The 21,588-nt window shown below is 34.9% G+C and overlaps 2 protein-coding genes across 2 annotated transcripts; one reads left to right on the top strand and one right to left on the bottom strand.

The window, feature by feature from the left end:
* The first annotated feature begins 5,740 nt into the window (after nt 1-5,740).
* Nucleotides 5,741-6,942, top strand: LOC107784639 (ethylene-responsive transcription factor ERF091-like). Its single transcript, XM_016605799.2, has one exon. The coding sequence runs from the start codon at nt 5,952-5,954 to the stop codon at nt 6,771-6,773; it is 822 nt and encodes a 273-aa protein (XP_016461285.1). The 5' UTR covers nt 5,741-5,951; the 3' UTR covers nt 6,774-6,942.
* A 10,562-nt stretch (nt 6,943-17,504) lies between these two features.
* On the bottom strand, nt 17,505-18,346 carry LOC107793963 (pathogenesis-related genes transcriptional activator PTI5-like). Its single transcript, XM_016616412.2, has one exon. It carries the CDS (start codon nt 18,177-18,179, stop codon nt 17,625-17,627), a length of 555 nt encoding a protein of 184 aa, XP_016471898.1. The 5' UTR covers nt 18,180-18,346; the 3' UTR covers nt 17,505-17,624.
* Between the last annotated feature and the right edge of the window lie 3,242 nt (nt 18,347-21,588).

Raw genomic sequence — 21,588 nt, 5'->3', positions numbered from 1 at the left:
CCGGATTTTCGCTGCTTCTTCCATTTTTATAGCTAATCATTGTACTTTTCCTTTCCTTTGCTTCCGTTGATAGATTATTTCCTTAGTCCATGCTTGAATGATAGGGAATCTTGATTTCTTTATTTTATTCCTTGTGATCCTGCACCAAATGAAACTCATATTTAACAATCTCCCCCTTTTTTATGATGACAAAAATAATATATATATATATATATATATATATATATATATATATATATATATATATATATATATATAAACACACACACCTGTCGCCTTGCTCTGCTGTAGTCAACTCCCCCTCAACAAGTGTTGCATGTACTTCAGTCGACTGCCCCTCGACACGTGTTGCATATGCTTCTGTCAACTCCCCCTCAACAAGTGCTGCTATTTGTCCTGCAATTTATGACTATCTTTTCTCCCCTTAGTGTCATCATCAAAGAGGGGAAATGCATATGTACAATTGAAATTAAACAGAGACAGGCACATCATAGGCAAATATTTGCAAATTATAGACATGCAGAGTTTAGCAAAAGTAAAGAAAATATCCAGCGACTGGTTATCCAGTCCAAAACAACAAAATGGCAAAAGTTTGTCTGAAACATCCACAACTAACGACGCAAGAAATAAGTGAGAGTGTTGCAAATCGCCTCCTTTAGACGCTCCAAGCTAGCATTAGCTGAAACTGTCACCCCATCAATCCTGTCATGTACTTCCTTGAAGGCTTTGACTGTGTTTTCTACAAGTTTGAGAATTTTAACCCTTATCTTTTAAACAACGGACCCAGTCTCTTTGGAGATGGCATGGACGTCCCCAACCGATGATTGAGTTGCAGCAAGAAGGTCCTTAATGATGGTCAGCTTGTTGTCAATAACAGTCAATTTTTCTACAAGATCAGGATCACTTACACTATGATGGGAAACACAGGCTTTGATCTTAGAATCAGGCTGAATATTCTTGACTTCACCCTCCTGTTTCTTCACCCAAGAACCCTTAACATACACATACCCCATACTGGCAAAGGCTCTAGAGTGTTAGGACTTTGAAATAGAAACAAAGGGGTATTCTGAGATAGAGATGTTGGGGGCTTCTAAGATATGGGTGATAGACATACCATAAGGTAGACTGGTGGGGTCATCAGCACTTTCAATTATGAAGTTTATGACCCATGAGGACAGTTTAACCTTAAGTTTGGTCACAAGACAGTAGACAAGAAAGGTGTCTCATTGAGAGAAGATGGAGAATGAGCCAGTGCGGGGAAGAAGGGTAGTTGCAACAATGTGGGCCAGAACTCGAGTTTCAAAACTAACATCGCTGGGACCTAACTGGTTAGGAAGGAAATCAGATGGACACTCATCTATACAACATTTTGCTTGATCAAAAGAGATTTCAAAGTCATCAGGCCAAGTATTTTTGAAAAGCATGGGAAAGCCAGAGCACTTACACTGAAAAATTGAGTCAAACATGGCATAATCAAGGACAATGCGTTTTCCTAGAACTAGGGATTCTAACTTATCAGGCTTGCTGGAATGAAGATTGGCATAAAACATCCTCACTAAAGGTTCATAAACTTTGGGAGGGGGTACAAAGAGGAATATAGACCATCCTTGAAAAACAAACAAATCCTTTACCTTAAAATTGAGGGCCTCCATGTCATCAAGATCGATTACTCTACCATGAGCAATGAGCTTGTCTTTGAGAGCAACAAAGAAGCACCTATTTGGGGTATCCCAGAAATTAAGGTCGGACTCTAGAGAACTCGAGAGGTCTACTTTGGATTTCTTGGGGATAAAAGATTCAAGGGGGTCTTCCATGGGCCTTTTGCCAAGAGCTTTTTCTCTTATTCGGTGAGAGTGGTCAGATGGTTCTGCCTGAGAAGAGACAAACCCTTTTGAGTGGTCAGACCCTAGGTATACTTGTTCTGGAGGCTGAGAAGAGGGTTTCCCCTTAGAACGAGTACTTTTTCTTGTGAAGACGGATGGATTCTTGGAGTGTTTAGCCATTGGAAGATTTTGAAGAAGGGTTTCTGGGCGATAAGAACAATGAAGACAAGAAAGGATGGTTCAGATGATTAAAAAGAAAAGGTTTTGACGGTTGAGTATAGGAAAGGAAAGGAAATGAAAGGGTGTTAGTGAACGGTTATGATGATTGATTTTTCGTTCTTGAAAGCTGTTACTGATGGGAAAACAGAGGGAAATCGGAGGCGCTTAATTAATGCGTACTTACAGAAAAAATAAAACTGAAAACATTAGACACACAAGAATTAAAATTAACACACAGGTCCTAATTTTTATGATCAAGCGAAATAATGCCAAGTAGTTCTCTTAGGGAGCAAAATCTATCTTCAAGTAAAGGCTTATTAAAAATGTCTGCTAATTGATCAGTGGTGCCAACAAATGATAATTCTATATCTCCCTTAAGGACATAATCTCTAATGAAATGATGTTTAATATCTATATGCTTAGCCCTAGAATGATGCACATGATTCTTTGAGAGACGTATAGCACTAGAGTTATCACAAAATATTTGAATAGGTATAAAAAATAGTTCATAGTCACCCAATTGATGAGACATCCATAGTAATTGTGCACAGCATTGTCCAATGGAAATATATTCTGCAATTCTCATTGACTACTTCCCCCCCCCCTCCCTCCCACACCACCACCACCATTTCAAGTCTGCAATTCTCATTGACTATTTAAGATTCATCTATTCCTTTGCATATTTGTATCAATGTAATTGTGTATTAATCTTTGAACTGTATGTAATAAATGAGGACATATTAATTTTTTGGTGTATTGCTTTCTAAGTGTTGTGGTGATGAACACAATGTTTGTTTCTCTTCAAATATTTTGTCCTATTTAGGTTTATTTTTTAGTGAGAAACTTTTATCAATTTATTAATTATTATAACTTATGATTATATGCTTATCATAAAAATTATCTTATCTAAGCACATTTGTATTTAAAATAAAATGACAAATAGAATATTTTGTATTTGAATCGATCTAGAATCTAAAATTTCGAAGAAATTACGCCCTTATAAGTGTAAACAATTCTAAGGTTATTTAAGTCATTTTAATAGAAAAAGAGCTTATCAGCACTTTTTTATCAAATATTGCAGCAGCTTATTATCAATTTCAGCACTTGTATCCAAACACATAACTGCTTATTTATTAAATCAGTTTCAACACTTAAAAGTATTTTTCAGCACCTAATGCTTATCAGCTACTCCAAATCAGCTAATCCAAACGGGCTCTATTTCACCCCTATTTGCGTATCCTAACGATATCCAATAATGACCCGTGTTGCAGTGATTATTGGGGAGTCCATGTTGCTGCATATTGCATAAGTGGGAAGTGGAACAATGAAATTTTTTATGGAATATATGACAAAATCTTTAAAAATGAAATATAACTAGAGAAGGAACAGTCCCTTTAAACTTTTAAAACCATGGAAAAAACAATAGGAATAAACTTAAAGAGTCCGTTTCCCACTACAATTAGTTTTTGAGTCACTCATTTGAGAAGTATTTCGCAAGAAATGGCTTTTCTTCCCATACACAAGAAAAATCTTCATAAGCCAGCAACTCAAACAAATGTCAAAGGTATCTCTTTAGTTCAATTTTTTTAAATAGGGAAAGAGAGGAAAAGAGAGTAAAGTCCTTTCCACGATATCCAATAACATCTTAACTACTATATTGGAGAGTAAAAATACAAATAAAAACATTTTTTTTAAAAGAACAATATGTAGAGCAATTAAATAGCATGTTGTTTGGTAATTATAACATGCACAAATCAGAAGAAGATGGTCTAAGATTTACTTTTAGAAAAAAATATATTATTAGAGTAAGAGAAAGTTAATTAAGAAAAGAAAAAAAAAAGAAAAAAAAAGGAAATGTGGGATGCCTTCTCTTGCATTTGCGCTCTTGCCCTGGAAAAAAATGTTTTACCCCCCATCCACACACACTAATTTGTTTACATAGTTGAGAGAAAATCAAGAAATGGTGCACATGGGCTATGAATAGAAAAAGAAAATGAATCTAATTATCAACATTCTTTTAAGTGTATCTTAGTGATACGATCGATGAGATTATGGCCAACTAGGATCAATTAAAAGATATTGATCGTTGTCGTTAAAGAATTTTTGTTTCTTTATGAAAAACCGAAATCAACATGTGTGCTGTGGAAATGGAATAATGAAAAGATTATGGGATTTGTGGTACCGGAAATGATTAAAGAGGGTGTTTGCCTGGGTAAGTTTACTCTACTTTACCACTTATTATCAATTTTAATACTTTAATTATTTTAACATAGTAGTACTTGCTTATAATTTGTACAATTAATTAGTTTCAATTCTTAAATATACTTTTCTATCATTTGATGCTTATCAGCTATATAGTCAATTAAAACAAGCTCAAAATCTTACAAAGAGAGAAATATTTAGAATTTTAATACATTGAGCGGAATTGTTTTAAAGAACTGTGCCTTTAACCTTTTAAAGCTATAGGAAAGCAATAGCGAATAAACTTTCAAAAGAAACTTTTTTTTAATTACACTAAACCAAATAGTGTTTTGGTCACTTATTTGAGGAGTATTTCGCAAGAAATGGTTTTTCTGCCCATACACAAGAAAAACCTTGACAAGCCAACAACTTAAACAAATGTCAAAGGTATCTGTAGTTCTTCCAGGGCAAGAGAGGAAGAGAAAATTGAGGGAAAAAATAAAACAAAATGGAAAAGTGGAAACTTTCTCTTATCATGCGTATTTTCATCCTTCAATTGAAAGAAAAAAAAAACTCTTCTTCTTTTATTTTATTTTTACTAAATTGTGTACATGCTCAGGTTTTAGCAGGAAAATAAGTAAAGCAAAGGTGTGCCTAGCTAGCTAGGCTATGTTTTATCTTTTATGTTCTTTTGGAACTGGTCTCTTTCATTTGATCCAAATTTACTAAACTATATAGTTGTCTTTCTGATTCATTCGTTGTTCTTTTCTATCTAAATCGAACAAAAACTAGATCAATTTTTGCAAGTAAAAGATGACGTTCTTGTTCTTTCATTCTCCAAATTACCTGCTTCAGCTTTCAGGATTGCACTGGCGGTCCAGTAGATACACGAGGAAATAACCACCTCGTAATGTGAAGCTAAATCACACTAAATGCAAATAATATTTTTAGAAAAGAATCTTTAAAAACAAAAAAAGTTCTCGTCGTGATGTTTCTTTTTCTTTGTGGGAATGCCAAAATTAAATGTTAGGAGTAACTTGTTTCTACTTTCAGGCAAATAGTGAATCACGAACTGTTTGGTCGTACAGGATCTTTAATTAGTTCGCCGTATCTTAGCTAAATTAAGTACATTAATTAGCTTATGTTACCTGTGTCAGGCTCTTTTTAGTGTAACTATTTTTTTTTTTTTGGGCTTTCTGAAAACATATTAGAGGTTCAATGTGAACATTCGTTCCTTAACTAAGAAGTTTAAGGAAATTGGATTATGTAGCCTTATATTGCGATGTCAATGAAAAACTCAAAAACGTCGCAGTTCAAGGAACTAGTGACGAGAAAGCAAAACAATGAGACTTGAACAAGCCTTTTCATACTCTTCACCTGCTTCTTATCTCATTAATCATTTAGTATGGATGGATTAAAAAAATATTTAAAAAATAGCTTTTTCAGCAAACAACACAAAATGATTAGTTATAATCAAAGCATTCAACAAGAAAATATTAAAAACACTAAAGTAAACACCTTTCTTCGTGTCTAAATTCTGGTAATCATCCTTGAATTTAGCTTAGTCATAGTTTGTAGTACAAGCGTCCTACTGGCTTCCAATTCATCAATCGAATTAAAACCATTAGCTGAGCTGTTATTTCCGAGTCATCACCAAACAAGAAGCCAGCACAAAAGATAGACTCTCTTATAAATAGTCCTCAAGTAATTTTCTACAATATTATTCATATGAAATATTCTTTAAAGATGACTCATGTGGAAAAGAACCAACAACAAGAAGTGGCATGTGAAGAGATTTTAGAGAATGTTTGGGCAAACTTCATATCCAAGAATGAAGCTAATGAAAAGGCTCAAAGTGAGACAAATGAATTATTTCCTGAAAAATGGGAAGAACTACCAAGTCTTGAAAGGTTGCCAAGCTTAGGAAGATGGATATCAATGGGAGCTGAAACTTGGGAAGAGCTTCTTAATGGAATTCTTCCTCCTAATGACAAAATACATTCAAATGATACATCAACAAGCAAAAATGAAGATGTCAAAAAAGAGAAGAAGAAGATGGTTGTAACAAGGCATTATAGAGGGGTAAGAAGGAGGCCATGGGGAAAATACGCGGCGGAGATAAGGGATTCATCAAGAAAAGGAGCTAGGGTTTGGCTAGGAACTTTTAATACTGCTGAAGAAGCAGCCATGGCTTATGATAAAGCAGCTTTGAGAATAAGAGGTCCTAAGGCCTACTTAAACTTCCCCCTTGAAACTGTTGCTCAAGCCATGGGAATATCTGTTCCTGAACAAAAATGGACTTTTCCACCATCAGCTTCACAAATAGGAGGTGCATATCTTGGCTGGGATGATCAGTCTATTTCAAATTCAAGGAAAAGGGTGTCCAGAGATTGGAGCATGTTTGAAGATTTAGATGTAATTAATCAATTACCTCTACAAAAGAAAATTATGAGAAGTTGGGAGGAGGATCTTGATCAGAGTGACTTGGACATCCTAGAGTTTGAAGATCTTGGAAGTGATTATTTGGACAGTTTATTATCCTCTTTGTGATTGAATAATTAAATTTTAAGTTGTAGACATACAATTAGGGAAGATAGGGGCATAAGGCACCTAGCTAAGTTAAAATGATATTCTTGGATATTATGTATAGGAATTTATTGGATGATTCATACTTTGTTTATACAAATTTATACTGTATGCATGCCACATGATTTTAGTTATCGCCTCTTTATTTCATGAATATTGAGTTGCAAAATTATAACTTCTGTATGTTTTCTAATTATCGTCTTAGTTGCATAATTAGCAAACGACGAAAGCTGGAAAAGTTTCTGAAGTCACTATTGAGTGGTTGAAGAGAATTGGCGGTTAGTAGTAGTTTGACTGCTTATGTAGTCTTTCCTTCCGATTTCTTTTATCTCACAGAAATAAAACTAAGTTTCCTAGAATGTATGTAGTCCACCAAAAAAAAGAAAAACTAATTTCTAACCAGAGAACATTTCTTCTCAAGAGCTAAGACAGAGGTTTGGCTAACCAACCATTCTTGAAAAAAATGAATCATTTTCTAGAAGTTACGTAGATCTATCTAGTCTAGACAAATATTGCAGAGTTCACTGATTACGTATAATGCTTTTCTAGACGGGAAGACAACCGAAATATTTTATATTACGTGCCTTGATCCGTGTTGTTTCAATTTAGATGAGGTAGCTTGACTCCGCACATACTTTAAGAAATAAAAAGAAATTTTTTGAAATTTGTGGTCTTAAAAGCTTAAGGGGTAAAAGTTTAGTAGGGCCATGACTTTTGTGTGCTTATAAAAGCTTCTCATTAAGGATAAAATATGTAAAATGAAGAGTTTAAAATTGAAATATTTCCAAATTTAAAAATATGTCATTTATTTTGGAACAGACACAAAAGGAAAGTACCTCGTCTAATTTGAAACGGAGGGAGTACTTTATAATTACTTCTCTTTGCGGTAAACGTGTGACAAAAGTTTATCAAATGGTCCATTTTGAATTTCTATAGCTCTCGGGTAGTTTATAAACAAAAAGTCATCAAGGTGTGCTTATAAAATTACTTTTGCTTTTTCAAAAGTTATGCTCGTTTATAATATACGTAAAGATGGCTTTGGAGATTTTAATTTTGTTGAGGTTTTGTAATTTAAGATGAAATAGTCTTAAAATGAGGGTGAATGAGAAATGGAGGGAAAAATAAAATTTTTGAGTAAAATTTTAAGTTTTTCCCTCTTGACAATGAGACATTGTCCCATATTGGAAAAGGAAAAGATTTTTGGTGGGTATATATATAATTGCTCTTCTTGTAGCTCTTAAAGAGTTAAGAAGAAAGCAAGCCTCGCGTCGTCGTCGCTCGCTCTGCTCGGCTCGGCTTCGGCTTCGGTCAAATGATTGATTGATTAATTTTTTGGACCAAATTTATTTGTTAATAGTAAATATTAACGTAAGATTATCCGTATTTGTAACGGATATGTTCCAATCCGTGTATTGACCACCAGCTGCAATAGCAGCCGCCTAATGCTCTTCCCACCATGGCCAAGTGCTTGCTCCACAAACAAGCTTCCCCCTCTTGATAATGAGACATTGTCTCATATTGGAAGAGGAAAAGATTTTTGGTGGGTATATATATAATTGCTCTTCTTGTAACTCTTAAAGAGTTAAGAAGAAAGCAAGCCTCGCGCCGTCGTCGTCGCTCGCTCGCTCTGCTCTGCTCGGCTTCGGCTTCGGTCAAATGATTGATTGATTAATTTTTTGGACCAAATTTATTTATTAATAGTAAATATTAACGTAAGATTATCCGCATTTGTAACGGATATATTCCAATCCGTGTATTGACCACCAGCTGTAATAGCAGCCGCCTAATGCACTTCCCACTTCCCACCATGGCCAAGTGCTTGAGTAAAATTTTAAGTTTTCCCCTCTTGACAATGAGACATTGTCTCATATTGGAAGAGGAAAAGATTTTTGGTGGGTATATATATAATTGCTCTTCTTGTAACTCTTAAAGAGTTAAGAAGAAAGCAAGCCTCGCGCCGTCGTCGTCGCTCGCTCGCTCTGCTCGGCTCGGCTCGGCTTCGGCTTCGACTTCGGCTTCGGCTAAGATTATCCGCATTTATAACGGATATGTTTCAATCCGTGTATTGACCACCAGCTGCAATAGCAGCCGCCTAATGCTCTTCCCACTTCCCACCATGGCCAAGTTAATTTTAAGTTTCTTCCGCTTGACAATGAGACATTGTCCCATATTAGAAGAGAAAAAGATTTTTGGTGGGTATATATATAATTGCTCTTCTTGTAGCTCTTAAAGAGTTAAGAAGAAAGCAAGCCTCGCGCCGTCGTCGTCGTTGTCGTCGCTCACTCTGCTCGGCTCGGCTTCGGCTTCGGATTTGGATTTGGTCAAATGATTGATTGATTAATTTTTTGGACCAAATTTATTTGTTAATAGTAAATATTAACGTAAGATTATCCGCATTTATAACGGATATGTTTTAATCTGTGTATTGACCACCAGCAGCAATAGCAGCCTCCTAATGCTCTTCCCACTTCCCACTATGGCCAAGTGCTTGCTCCACAAATAAACTAGTGCATGCTCCACCATGGAGGGTGGAGGGTTGTTCATCTTCAAAGCTGACTGCTATAAATATGTGCAGCAGCTGTTGAAGAAAGATACACCAAACTGAAAACGCTCAACTTTGGCTATACATTGCACTCCTTTCTCTCACCATTTCCATACGATTTTCTGAGTTTCTACTCCTTTGTTCTGCATTGATTTAACTTCAAACAAAGCAACTGTAAGTGTGATTTGCTACCGAACTTTGTGTTCGCTGAAACACTGGGGTTTGAAGTACCGCTACACCAGTGTGTGATTCGTTCTATCTTGGGAAGAAATAATCCATAACCTTGGGTATTAGGAGGTGATTAAATTCCTTAAGGAAACACTGTGAATTCAGTGGGCTCGAATTAATTACTGTTTCATTACGATAACTTATATTTTCTAGAATTATTATTTACAAATACAGCAATATTGGCGGGACTAACAATCTTAAGGAATTTAATATTTATTTCTGTATTTGTGTTATTCTTATTATTCTGCAAACTAAAACCTTTGTGGTTTTGTGTACTCCCGTTTTGGAGAGTAAAGCCTTCGTGGCATTTTGTTGGAGATTAAAATCTATGTGATTTTTACTCCAGTTTGAAAATGTTTATTAAACGTTTGTTTGTGTCATTCTTTTACAGAAAAAATGACAACTGAAAGCGAAAACCAAGCTGTTCCGACGGTGACTGCCAACGCATCGACAAGCCGAACACCTGCGTTGGCACCGGCAGAAAAATCCGAAAAATTTTTCGGGATTGATTTCAAGCACTGGCAGCAGAAGATGTTCTTCTACTTAACTACGTTATGTCTACAGAAGTTCATCAAGGAAGATGTTCCTGATCTTCCAGATAAAACTCCAGAGAATAAACGCTTTGTCATGATTGAAGCGTGGAAGCATTCTGATTTTTTATGCAAGAATTATATTCTTAGCGGACTGGATGATAATCTGTATAATGTATACAGTGGCGTGGAGACATCAAAAGAATTATGGAATGCGCTTGAAAAGAAATATAAAACTGAAGATGCCGGGATGAAGAAATTTGTTGCCGCAAAATTTTTGGACTACAAAATAGTAGATAGCAAATCTATTATTACCCAAGTCTAGAAATTGCAAGTGATTATTCATGATCTATTTGCTGAAGGTCTTGTCATCAATGAAGCATTCCAAGTAGCAGCAATGATTGAGAAGTTGCCTCCGTTGTGGAAGGACTTCAAAAATTATTTGAAACACAAACGAAAGGAAATGTCCCTTGAAGATCTCATTGTTCGGTTGAAAATCGAAGAGGACAATAAAGCTGCTGAAAGGAGAGGCCGTGAAAATTCAACAATAATGGGAGCAAATATTATTGAAGATAACAAAAAGAGGAAGAAGGCTTCTGTTCCGAAATACAACCCAAGCAAGAAGCGGTTCAGTGAAAACTGCTACAACTGTAGGAAAATCGGACACAAATCTACGGAGTGTTGTGCTCCGAAGAAAGACAAGAAAATGGGTCAAGCAAACATGATAGTAAAGCATGATTATGTTGATAACTTGTGTGCCATACTTTCTGAATGTAACTTGGTGGAAAATCCTAAACAATGGTGGTTTGATTTTGGAGCCACTCGCCATGTTTGTGCAGTTAGAGAAGCTTTTGCTACTTATGCTCCTGCTGGACCCGGAGAGACAGTTTATATGGGAAATGCTTCAACAGCAAAAGTTGAAGGATATGGGAAGATATTTATGAAAATGACTTCTGGCAAGGTCATGACTTTGAACAATGTCCTTCATGTTCCCGAAATGAGAAAGAATTTAGTCTCTACTGGACTTCTTGTTAAGCACGATTTTAAGTGCATTTTTGTGTCTGGCAAGGTTGTCATAAGTAAGAATGAAATATTTGTATAAAAAGGTTACCTCACCGAGGGCCTTTTCAATCTAAATGTAATGGTTGTAGAAAACAATAATAATATTTCAGCTTCTTCTTACTTACTTGAGTCAAAAGATTTATGGCATGTACGTTTGGGTCATGTCAATTATAAAACCTTGCGGAAAATGATTAACTTGGAAGTACTGCCTAAGTTTGAATGCGAAAAATCAAAAATGTCAAACATGTGTGGAATCTAAGTATGTTAAACATCTTTATAAGTCAGTTGAAAGGAATTCAAATCCTTTAGACTTAATTCACACAGATATTTATGACATGAAGTCAATACCATCTCGCGGTGGAAAGAAGTATTTCATAACTTTTATTGACGATGGTACTCGATTTCTGGTTCATAAATCAGAAAATCCCGACATTCATAATAATACGGTTATAGAATCAGACAATGCTGAGTTCTTTGAAAATATATATCCGTATAAAAAGGAATGTGAGTTATTTGGTGAAGGATCTAAACGACCTCGGGAAGAAACAAAAGAAAGTACATATAATCAGGAGGATCCAAGACGTAGTAAACGTCAAAGACCGTCTACTTCATTTGGACCAGATTTTGTGACTTTCTTATTGGAGAATGAGCCTCAAACATTTAAAAAAGCTATGACTTCTTCTGAATCATTGTTTTAGAAAGAGGCAGTTAATAGTGAAATAAAATCCATATTGAATAACCATACATGAAAATTGGTTGATCTTCCTCCTCGAAATAAACCTTTGGGTTCTAAATGGATTTTTAAGAGAAAAATCAAAGATGATGGCACTATTGATAAATTCAAGGCAAGACTCATAGTCAAAGGGTATAGACAACGAGAAGGTCTAGACTACTTTGATACATACTCTCCAGTTACAAGAATTACGTCCATACGGATGTTAGTAGCATTAGCTACAGTGTATGGTCTTGAAATTCATCAAATGGATGTTAAGACGGCCTTCTTAACTGGAGAGTTGGAGGAAGAAATTTACATGAAACAACCTGAAGGGTTTGTGGTTCCAGGTAAAGAAAAGAAGGTATGTAGACTTGTTAAGTCTCTTTACGGACAAAAACAAGAATCCAAACAATGGCATGCGAAATTTGACCAAACAATGTTGTCAAATGGTTTTAAGATAAATGAATGTGATAAATGTGTGTACATTAAAAATGTTCTAAATCACATAGTCATTGTTTGCCTATATGTGGATGATATGCTGATAATAAGTAATGACATTGCCAACATAAATGCTACTAAGCGTATGCTCAATAGCAAGTTTGATATGAAAGACTTGGGAGTTGCTGATTTAATTCTGGGAATTAAGATCCATAAGACTCCTCAAGGTCTAGCATTGTCACAATCTCATTATATTAAGACAGTACTTGAAAAATTCAAGCACTTGGGCTTTAAAGTTGCAAAGACTCCAATTGACGTGAATCTTGCATTAGCAAAGAATAAAGGCCAAAGAATATCACAATTAGATTATGCTCGTGTGTTGGGATGCTTAATGTATATCATGAATTGTACACGACCAGATATAGCTTGTGCTATAAGTAAACTGAATCGATATACGAGCAATCCAGGCCAATCTCATTGGATGGCAATGAAACGAGTTTTGAAATATTTAGAACATACCCAGAACTTTGACTTGCACTACAGTAAATTCCCTGCGGTGATTGAGGGATACTGTGATGCAAATTGGATCACCGGTTCAACTGATTCTAAGTCCACGAGTGGATATGTATTCACTATTGGTGGAGGAGCGGTATCTTGGAAGTCATCCAAACAAACATGTATTGCCCGCTCTACAATGGAGGCTGAATTTATAGCCTTAGATAAAGCCGGTGAAGAAGCTGAATGGTTCCAGAATTTCTTGGAAGACATTCCATTTTGGCCCAAACCATTGGCACCAATATGCATACAAAAGGCCTAACTAGAGAGGTAGTTGAGAAAATATCAAGGGGAATGGGGCTATGGCCGAGAACAAGTCATTATGGCGATAACTCTACTTAGAAGACTGGAGATCCCAAGATCTAGGTTCAAGGAGATCAAACAAAGTCATTAATGACGGTTCAACATTGTCAAATAAAATTTTAGTCTGTTCTCGTGATGAGACAATGTTCAGTACCAAGGATAAAGCATTAAGGCTTTTTAATGATTTCTAAATTTGATACGGGGTATATCAAATAGTGTATCTACAGGATGACACGTTTAGGAATCACCTATGTAAGTGTAAAGTGTTAGCCGCTTCAAGGAGAACTTTGTAAGGCCAGTTCTCTACGCACTTATGAAACCAGGCGGTGTTCATGGCTGAAACGAACACAACAATGAGAACCAAAGACGGTTAAGGGTTGATTGTGTGACTTATGGTTGTCTAGGTATACACCAAAGATCGACGGTTCAAAGATATCAAATCTACCGATTGACCGAGTATATCCGACATAAGTTCACTACGGAAAGTTCAAAGGGAAACCTACTTATCCAGATGCGATTAATCCTTGCTTGCAAATCACACAGTTTTTCCATGCATACTTCCGTGATATAGCCATTCCCCATTCATGTGGGGGATTGTTGAGGTTTTTGTTATTTAAGATGAAATAGTCTTAAAATGAGGGTGAATGGGAAATGGAGGAAAAAATAAAATTTTTGAGTAAAATTTTAAGTTTCCCCTCTTGACAATGAGACATTGTCCCATATTGGAAGAGGAAAAGATTTTTGGTGGGTATATATATAATTGCTCTTCTTGTAGCTCTTAAAGAGTTAAGAAGAAAGCAAGCCTCGCGCCGTCGTCGTCGTCGCTCGCTCTGCTCGGCTCGACTTCGGCTTCGGATTTGAATTTGAATTTGATCAAATGATCAATTGATTGATTAATTTTTTGGACCAAATTTAATTGTTAATAGTAAATATTAACGTAAGATTATCCGCATTTGTAACGGATATGTTCCAATCTGTGTATTGACCACCAGCTGCAATAGCAGCCGCCTAATGCTCTTCCCACTTCCCACCATGGCCAAGTGCTTGCTCTACAAACAAGCTAGTGCATGCTCCACCATGGAGGGTGGAGGGTCGTTCATCTTCAAACAAAGCAACGGTAAGTGTGATTTGCTACCGAACTTTGTGTTCGCTGAAACACTGGGGTTTGAAGTACTGCTATACCAGTGTGTGATTCGTTCTATCCTGGGAGGAAATAATCCATAACCTTGGGTACTAGGAGGGGATTAAATTCCTTAAGGAAGCACTGTGAATTCAGTGAGCTCGAATTAATTACTGTTTTATTACGATAACTTATATTTTTCAGAATTATTATTTACAAATACAATAATATTGGCGGGACTAACAAATTTATCCTTTTTTTCCCGTAAAGATCCTTTGATAATTACAAAAATATGAATTTTTAATTTCTTTCTATTACAGAAGGAGCACGTATAAGTAGAGGGGAAGGAAAGAGAACACCAATACAATTGAAAAAAAACGATACTATTAGATTATAGGTCTTCTTTTCATAAATAAAAATATTGGAGAATTATCTCTTTTACCCTTTTTTTTCTTTTTGATATGGCCGATACCTACCGGAGTCCAGGGTCAACTCAGTGTCGGCTTAACCATAAAGCACCTAAAGCTATTGCTTTAGGCCCCAAATTTGGGGGCCCATTTTTGGAAAGAATAGGTTTATTTTCTTTTTTGAAAAATATTGAGTACTATTCGGAAGAAAATTAGATTTTTCATATAAAAAGAACGCCAACTTTTTAGCTCTGTGAATAAATGATCGTTTGACTTAAAAATAGGGAAATATGAATAACTCTATAAATCACAACATACTAATGAGGAACGGATTTGATAAGGAAATTATACTTCACTTTACCTTTAATAAGAAAGGTGTTAAAACTTTACATTCTCTTTCTTAGTTTATGCAAGAGCCACAATCTTTCATTTCACATATTTCATTAATTTATATACTTTGTCTTATATTCTTTCTTATATTTCATCAATTTACATACTTTGTCCTATATTCTTTCTTACTTTCTCTAAAATTTTAACTATTCGTTATTCAAAACTTTTGTTAGGATCGGGAAACCGAGTAGTGCGAAATTTAGCCAAACAACGTTATAATGATAATAACAAAGACAATGCAAGTTGATAATAACGACAATTAAAGAAGATAAAGAAGCCACTAATTTAACGTGGTTCGGTCAAGGTGACTTACGTCCACGAGCGGAGAGAAGCAATTTTACTATACCAACAAGATTACATAATTAGAGTATATACTCTAATTAATCTCAAACACCCCAAGAGAATAACCTCACAAGATCACTCCAAAGAAAGGGTTCACACAAGTGTTTCCCAACACTCACTCTTTTATAAAATACTCTATAATAAAATAAATGAGGAGAAAGAAAGACAAGAGTGAAAAACTCTTGAATCGGTGTGTTTACAAATGAGGAGAAACTCCTCTATTTATAGCAAGAAATCCTTGGCCTAATAATGAATATTATGTCATGGCAAATGTCATGATCCACAAATTTGTTATAATGGATATTATGTCATGGCAAATGTCATGAACTACAAATTTATTATAATGGATATTATGTCATGAAAATTTGGCCATATTACAATTTTGTTGCTTCTTCAACAACATAGTTAAAATCTACTTTCGATACTATTGTGTCTCATTTATCTATTCGTTCTCACATTTAAAGCATCCGGAAAGTTTTTGAAGCAGCAATACAAAATTTAGAATTAAGTATTCAAACTTCTTGAATCAAGTTCTTTTATTCTAACGTATCTTTTTATCTTATATTTATTATTTTTATTTCATGGTTATTTAAAGAGAAGAGTTAAAAATTTAATACAATCCCCAAAAAAGCCCTTGATAAATTTTTGGCAAACAATAGAAAAACTGAATTAGAAAAAATAGGGGAGTGTATTTTAGATGAATAAGTCACTAATTAACCCAGGTGATAGTATTAAACTCTAAGAAGAAGAAGATTAAATAGATTGTAAATATAAAATCAAATAAAAAAGAATTATTAGAAGAAATCGATTATAGAAAATAATTAATAACTCTGCATCTCAAAAAGTAAAAAAGAAAATAGATTCTAAATAAAAATATCTATTAAATTGTTTTTTAAGGGCCTCCAAATAAACTTGTTGTTAAGCCGCCTCTGGGTCAACTTTGGATAATATACATAGTCAATAATCAGATCTTGAATCTCTATCCTTTCTTTATTTTAACACAATCATCGTGTGTCTTTTGACTGCTGACCACTTGGCAAAGTGATCTAAGCAAATTTTATCTTCTTCTCCACTATACATAATTACATATAAGGTTCTGTGTTAATCGCAAATGGGACTTTGGAATTTGTTAGGAGTGTCAAATGAGATAATGTGGAAACGTGTGGGTTTGAGAGTCAAATTCTTTTAATTTTGACTATGACTTCGAAAATAAAATTTACATATTTGGAAATTACATAAAATGTTATAAGTGCTAATAGTTAATAATTTAAAAATATTTAAAAGACATGAAAAAATAACAGTAAAACAATTTAATTGATTCTCAAAATTCGAATGGTGCCACATAAACTAACGTGGATGGAGTATATTTTTTTGGGTTAAATTTGATATTGCTAGAATTTATTTGACAATTCTTAAAAAGGAACTTGCTGTTCTGTTTCCCTTCGTTGAGCTAATTTTTTATAAGATCGTTGAGCTAATTTTTTATAAGATCGTTGAGTTAATTAAGAGAATAAATAAGTCTTTATATGAATTTATTAATACTCCCTCCGTTATTTTATGTGAACCTATTTTCATTTTTTGTCTGTTCCAAAAAGAATGACTTCTTTCTAAATTTGGAAACAATTTAGCTTAAATTTATAATTTCACCCTTAATGAGAAACTTTTATAACCACACAAATACTCTATGCCCCTTTTTGATTTGTTTAGGACCACAAATTCTAAAATACTTCTTTTTTTTTTTAAAATTCGTGCGCAGTCAAACATGTTCACGTAAATCGGAAGGGAGGGAGTAATGAGTAATCTATTATGTTCGACGGTCCATTATATTCTTGGTCAGAGAATGACTAACACTTTAGCCTCTCTGTGGCAACCCCGCATATGATAGTGCGTTTGATTTGCGTTCTTGAGAAAAGTGGTAAACAGAATGTGCAAATTACAATTTGTAAACGAAGCGCTAATAAAATCTGATACAAGCTTTTTACAGATGAATTACATGATTAAAGCGCGCATGATGGTTGTAAACAATTCAAGAAGAAAATAAAAAGAAAGACTAGTATATAATGTGAAAGTAAAACACAACTAGATAGATATATTACGGAGACAATCAAACACGTCTAAATTATGCTCGAGGTGTGAACAAACTATAACTCCTAGTACAACTTAACATCGACCGTGCAATTGGTTCAAAGTGCCAAGAAATTCTCCATATACTCTGTCTTAGTATCTTGAGAAAATTCCGTTGAAATTCTTGATTCAAATGTATTAATCAACCCACTTGAAACTTCATTTGAACTAGAATTTGAATTGTTGGAATTAGTGTAACTATCTGAGCTCAAACTTGGGGGACGTAGTAGTAATCTATCTACTGAAGCAGAGGCTGTGACAACTTCAGACGGAAAATTGAGGAGTGCCTTAGCACCACGCATTCTAAAGGCTGCTCTATCATAAGCTATGGCAGCTTCTTCGGCTGTTTCAAAAGTGCCTAGCCATACTCTAGCACCATGTTTAGCCGAATCACGAATTTCAGCAGCGTATTTTCCCCATGGTCTCCGTCTTACGCCTCTGTACTTCTTTCCTATGGTCTGTGATGGACGAAGGACATTTTTGGGAATAAGCTGGTTTCTTTGGGGTAAATATGGGATGGTAAGGGCACTAGCTTCATTGAGGACTTCATATAGTACCATCTCTTGTGAGTCATTCTCATTAAGAGGCAAATCACTTTGGGGAGCTGGAACCATAGCTAAGAGGGATATAAGGTTATGGCTTTTGAAAAATGTTTCTGAAGTTTGGATTATGAGGTTGAGATCAGGTATTTAACTTGAGGAATACTAGAAAAGTTGTGGGGTCTGTTGAATTTTCTTTCGTGGAGGAAGAGGAAAATATGAGGAAACAAGAGAAAAATTTGTGCATGTCTTTTTCAATAGTTGGTGCGTTCGTGAGAATATTGTGGACACTGTTTACCCCCTTGTTTTCCTTGATATTACAAGCCTAGGTAATTGTTTGCATGTACAATGATATATGATTGAGGAAGAGGGATTATCAGACTATAATTTTCCACAGAATTGATGCCTCTGTTTGCGCAGTTGACCTTTCAAGTCTACTTTTTTTCGAGGTTGAGAGAAAAAAGATTGTCTTAAATAAATACATTTCGTGCATTTATTGGTTTAATGTGCATGCACATGGTAAGAGTAAAAAAAATTTTTCATGTCAATCTACATAAAGAATAGAAAGATGTTTAGTTGAACACTATAATTTGACAAAGTGATCATTTAATAAAATAAGATACTCTTGATAACAAAGAGGATAATTTTGCAATTAGAATGGCACATATTCGCTGTTCATCTTCCTTCAACCTCCAATTAATATAATCAGGTTGACCAATGTTTGGAGTTCTAGAGATGAGGTAGATGACTCATGTTTGGAGTTCTAGAGACCCAAAATTGATGTGACTTCACTGAGTTTGTAAGGGTTACCTTGGTCTTTTCAGTGGGCCAATAAAGGATAATCTCCAATCCATTTTGTTTTGGCACTTGACTTTTAATGAAGACTATAATTTAATAAACAAGGTTCATGAATCATCAACGAGAGAAAAATAAGGTACCAATTTTGACCACTCCTTGCTTTGCCTTCTTGTCGTATGGACAGGGCTACACATTTGTTCTATATGTAATGGTAATTATTAATTTGGACGAAGAACATTCTTATTTTCACGTGGTTTGAACAATAATTCTAGAAACTGACATTCAAATGACTACTTTTCATTAGTTGGAATGACGTGTATTCGATCTTGACATTTTATAGGACAATAATTTTATGAATACAATAGCCAACTAATTACGAAAACCCCAAAGGAAAGTCGAATTATTCAATTCACAATTGCAAGTAGTTGTTACCAATTCGAGAAGTACATATCATCAGGAAATACTTTAGTTGGAGTTTTTGTATATAGCAATCTGTTATGGACTCAAATCAGAAAATGGGCTTGGAGTATCAAGAAATTGGCCTTGGGCCTGAGTATAATCATGGGATCTTTACACAAATAGCCGACCATATTAATTGTTTTTACTTTTTCTAGTCATATACATAGATTATATAATACATAAATTATGCTTATATTATAGCTCCACCGGCTATTTTTAATATAAGGGATTGGATCGACGACTATGGGTTAATAGACGCAGAAATTGGGCGAGTCAGCCTAATTAAAGGCTGGCTGATTTTAAATGGAAACCTGGTTGAAATGAGCAACATGTGATTTTGGAGCAATTCTGTATCCCTTTCCTCTCGTCTCCCCTTCTTCTATTGTCTTTCAGTTCTGTTTGTAATTCTTTTGTGTTGATGAGTTTAATCAGTTATCTCTTCTGTGTTTCTTATTATCTATTATTTCTAACATCTGAAGTAGTCCTAACATTCTGAAGTTTAAAAGGCATACGTATTGGAAAGAGCAAGATTTAGAGAGTTATAATACTGTAAGAAAGGCAAACACTACATTGTACTTTTATCTGCTTTTCTATCTTTTAACGAATAACACGAAATGGATCATAATGGAATAAAATTGAAACTACCTTTTTAATCCATCGAGTTTGAATAGCCTCTACCTTAGAAACAAATGTAAAATGTGCTAAAATCTCTTGGAGGTTGAATCATCCATACTCTCCAAGTCACTTTGACTAGATTCCCCTTCAAGAATCCAAAAAAATAATAATTAGATATATATGGCTAAATTATCGGAGGTGTTATAAAAGCTTTTACTAACCCCTCTGTCTTCATAAGAAACGAAAAAAGTACGTAGTAGTTTTATAGTAGTAATATTAAAGTTGAACATTTACCTGGTAAATTTCTGTGGTTATAGTTAGTGAACTGATGTTGAAAATCTTCAGCTTGTCTGTTACTTCTTCCATCTGCAATATTTTGTACTGCAGAAGGCAAGGGAATTGTTACTTCACAATGTCCTCCACCAGTACTATCTCTCAACTTATCAGTCCATTGATCAGCAAAAGAAGCAGAACTACTACTTGGCATTATTGCACCGCGTATTCCAGTTGCACTACTAATTGGTCCAATTCCCCTTCCTCGTACATGTCTACCTGCAGTAGAACTTGGACTCACCAATTGATGATCGCTACATTCCTTTCTTCTCCTTCCTCGAGTAATTCCTTGCCCTAAATCTATATTATTGTTAAATGAACATCTTTGTTGATGTAATTGAACATGACCATTATAATTAGCCAGATGAGAAACTCCTCTTCCGTCTTGTAGCATAATGCTGGGATCTTGAAACCCTTGTCTTGGGATTAAACCAGTTTGCCTTTGTTCAATTGGATTATTATAATTATGGCTAGGAAAAACCCCATGTCCTTGTAAAAGTGTACTATAATTAGGGGAAATCGAGTTCAACAAATAATCTTCCTGATCACTAAGCGTGGAAATTGTACTGATTTGTCTTTGTGCCACTATCTGATCCAAATACCTTATCTCTGAGGGTGGAAATTGTACAATTTGTAGCTCTTTATTCCTTTGTTCCTCCTCCTTAAGCTCTTTAAGCTGTTGTTCCAACTTCTTGTATTCCCCTAACGGCCCATGAACTGGATCCTCCTGCGTTCCATCCATCAGAGGCGGAAGTATATATAGTGTTAAACTAATTAATCAGAAGAATTAAGCGGATGCAACCTATATTTAGTAGATTAACTAAACTCAGTATTTTCGACACCTAATATAGATTTATATATACATGAAAACCACCAAGATTTTAACAGAACTCAAAATCTCAAAAGTTTCGATTGAACCATAAAACCGTCAAGATTGAACCCATCAAGTATAATTTCAAAATTGAACTGGTCATCTTTGTCATAAATAATAGACATACATATAAAGATTATAAATATATGGTAATTAAGTTGAGACTCATATTTTCAAGATAGTGAGAAGCATAAATTCATTAAATTTAAAATTGTGACTCCGTTTCTACCTGCCATAACCTTGCTTCCCAGAAGAAGGATTTGATAGCTTCATCCCGTTGAGCAACATCATCTAAGCTTTTAATCTTCTTTGTTACATTGGAAATACCAAAAACCTTGTGAACCCCAAGAAATTCATCCATCTTGCTTGCTGGAAAGTGTCGCCACATAACGCACTCTCCTTCTATAC

The sequence above is a fragment of the Nicotiana tabacum genome, chromosome 17 (genome assembly GCF_000715075.1).
Source record: "Nicotiana tabacum cultivar K326 chromosome 17, ASM71507v2, whole genome shotgun sequence".
Taxonomy (NCBI): Eukaryota; Viridiplantae; Streptophyta; class Magnoliopsida; order Solanales; family Solanaceae; genus Nicotiana; species Nicotiana tabacum.
Note: the sequence above shows the minus strand (reverse complement) of the source record. Positions and strands in the feature narration are given on the sequence as shown.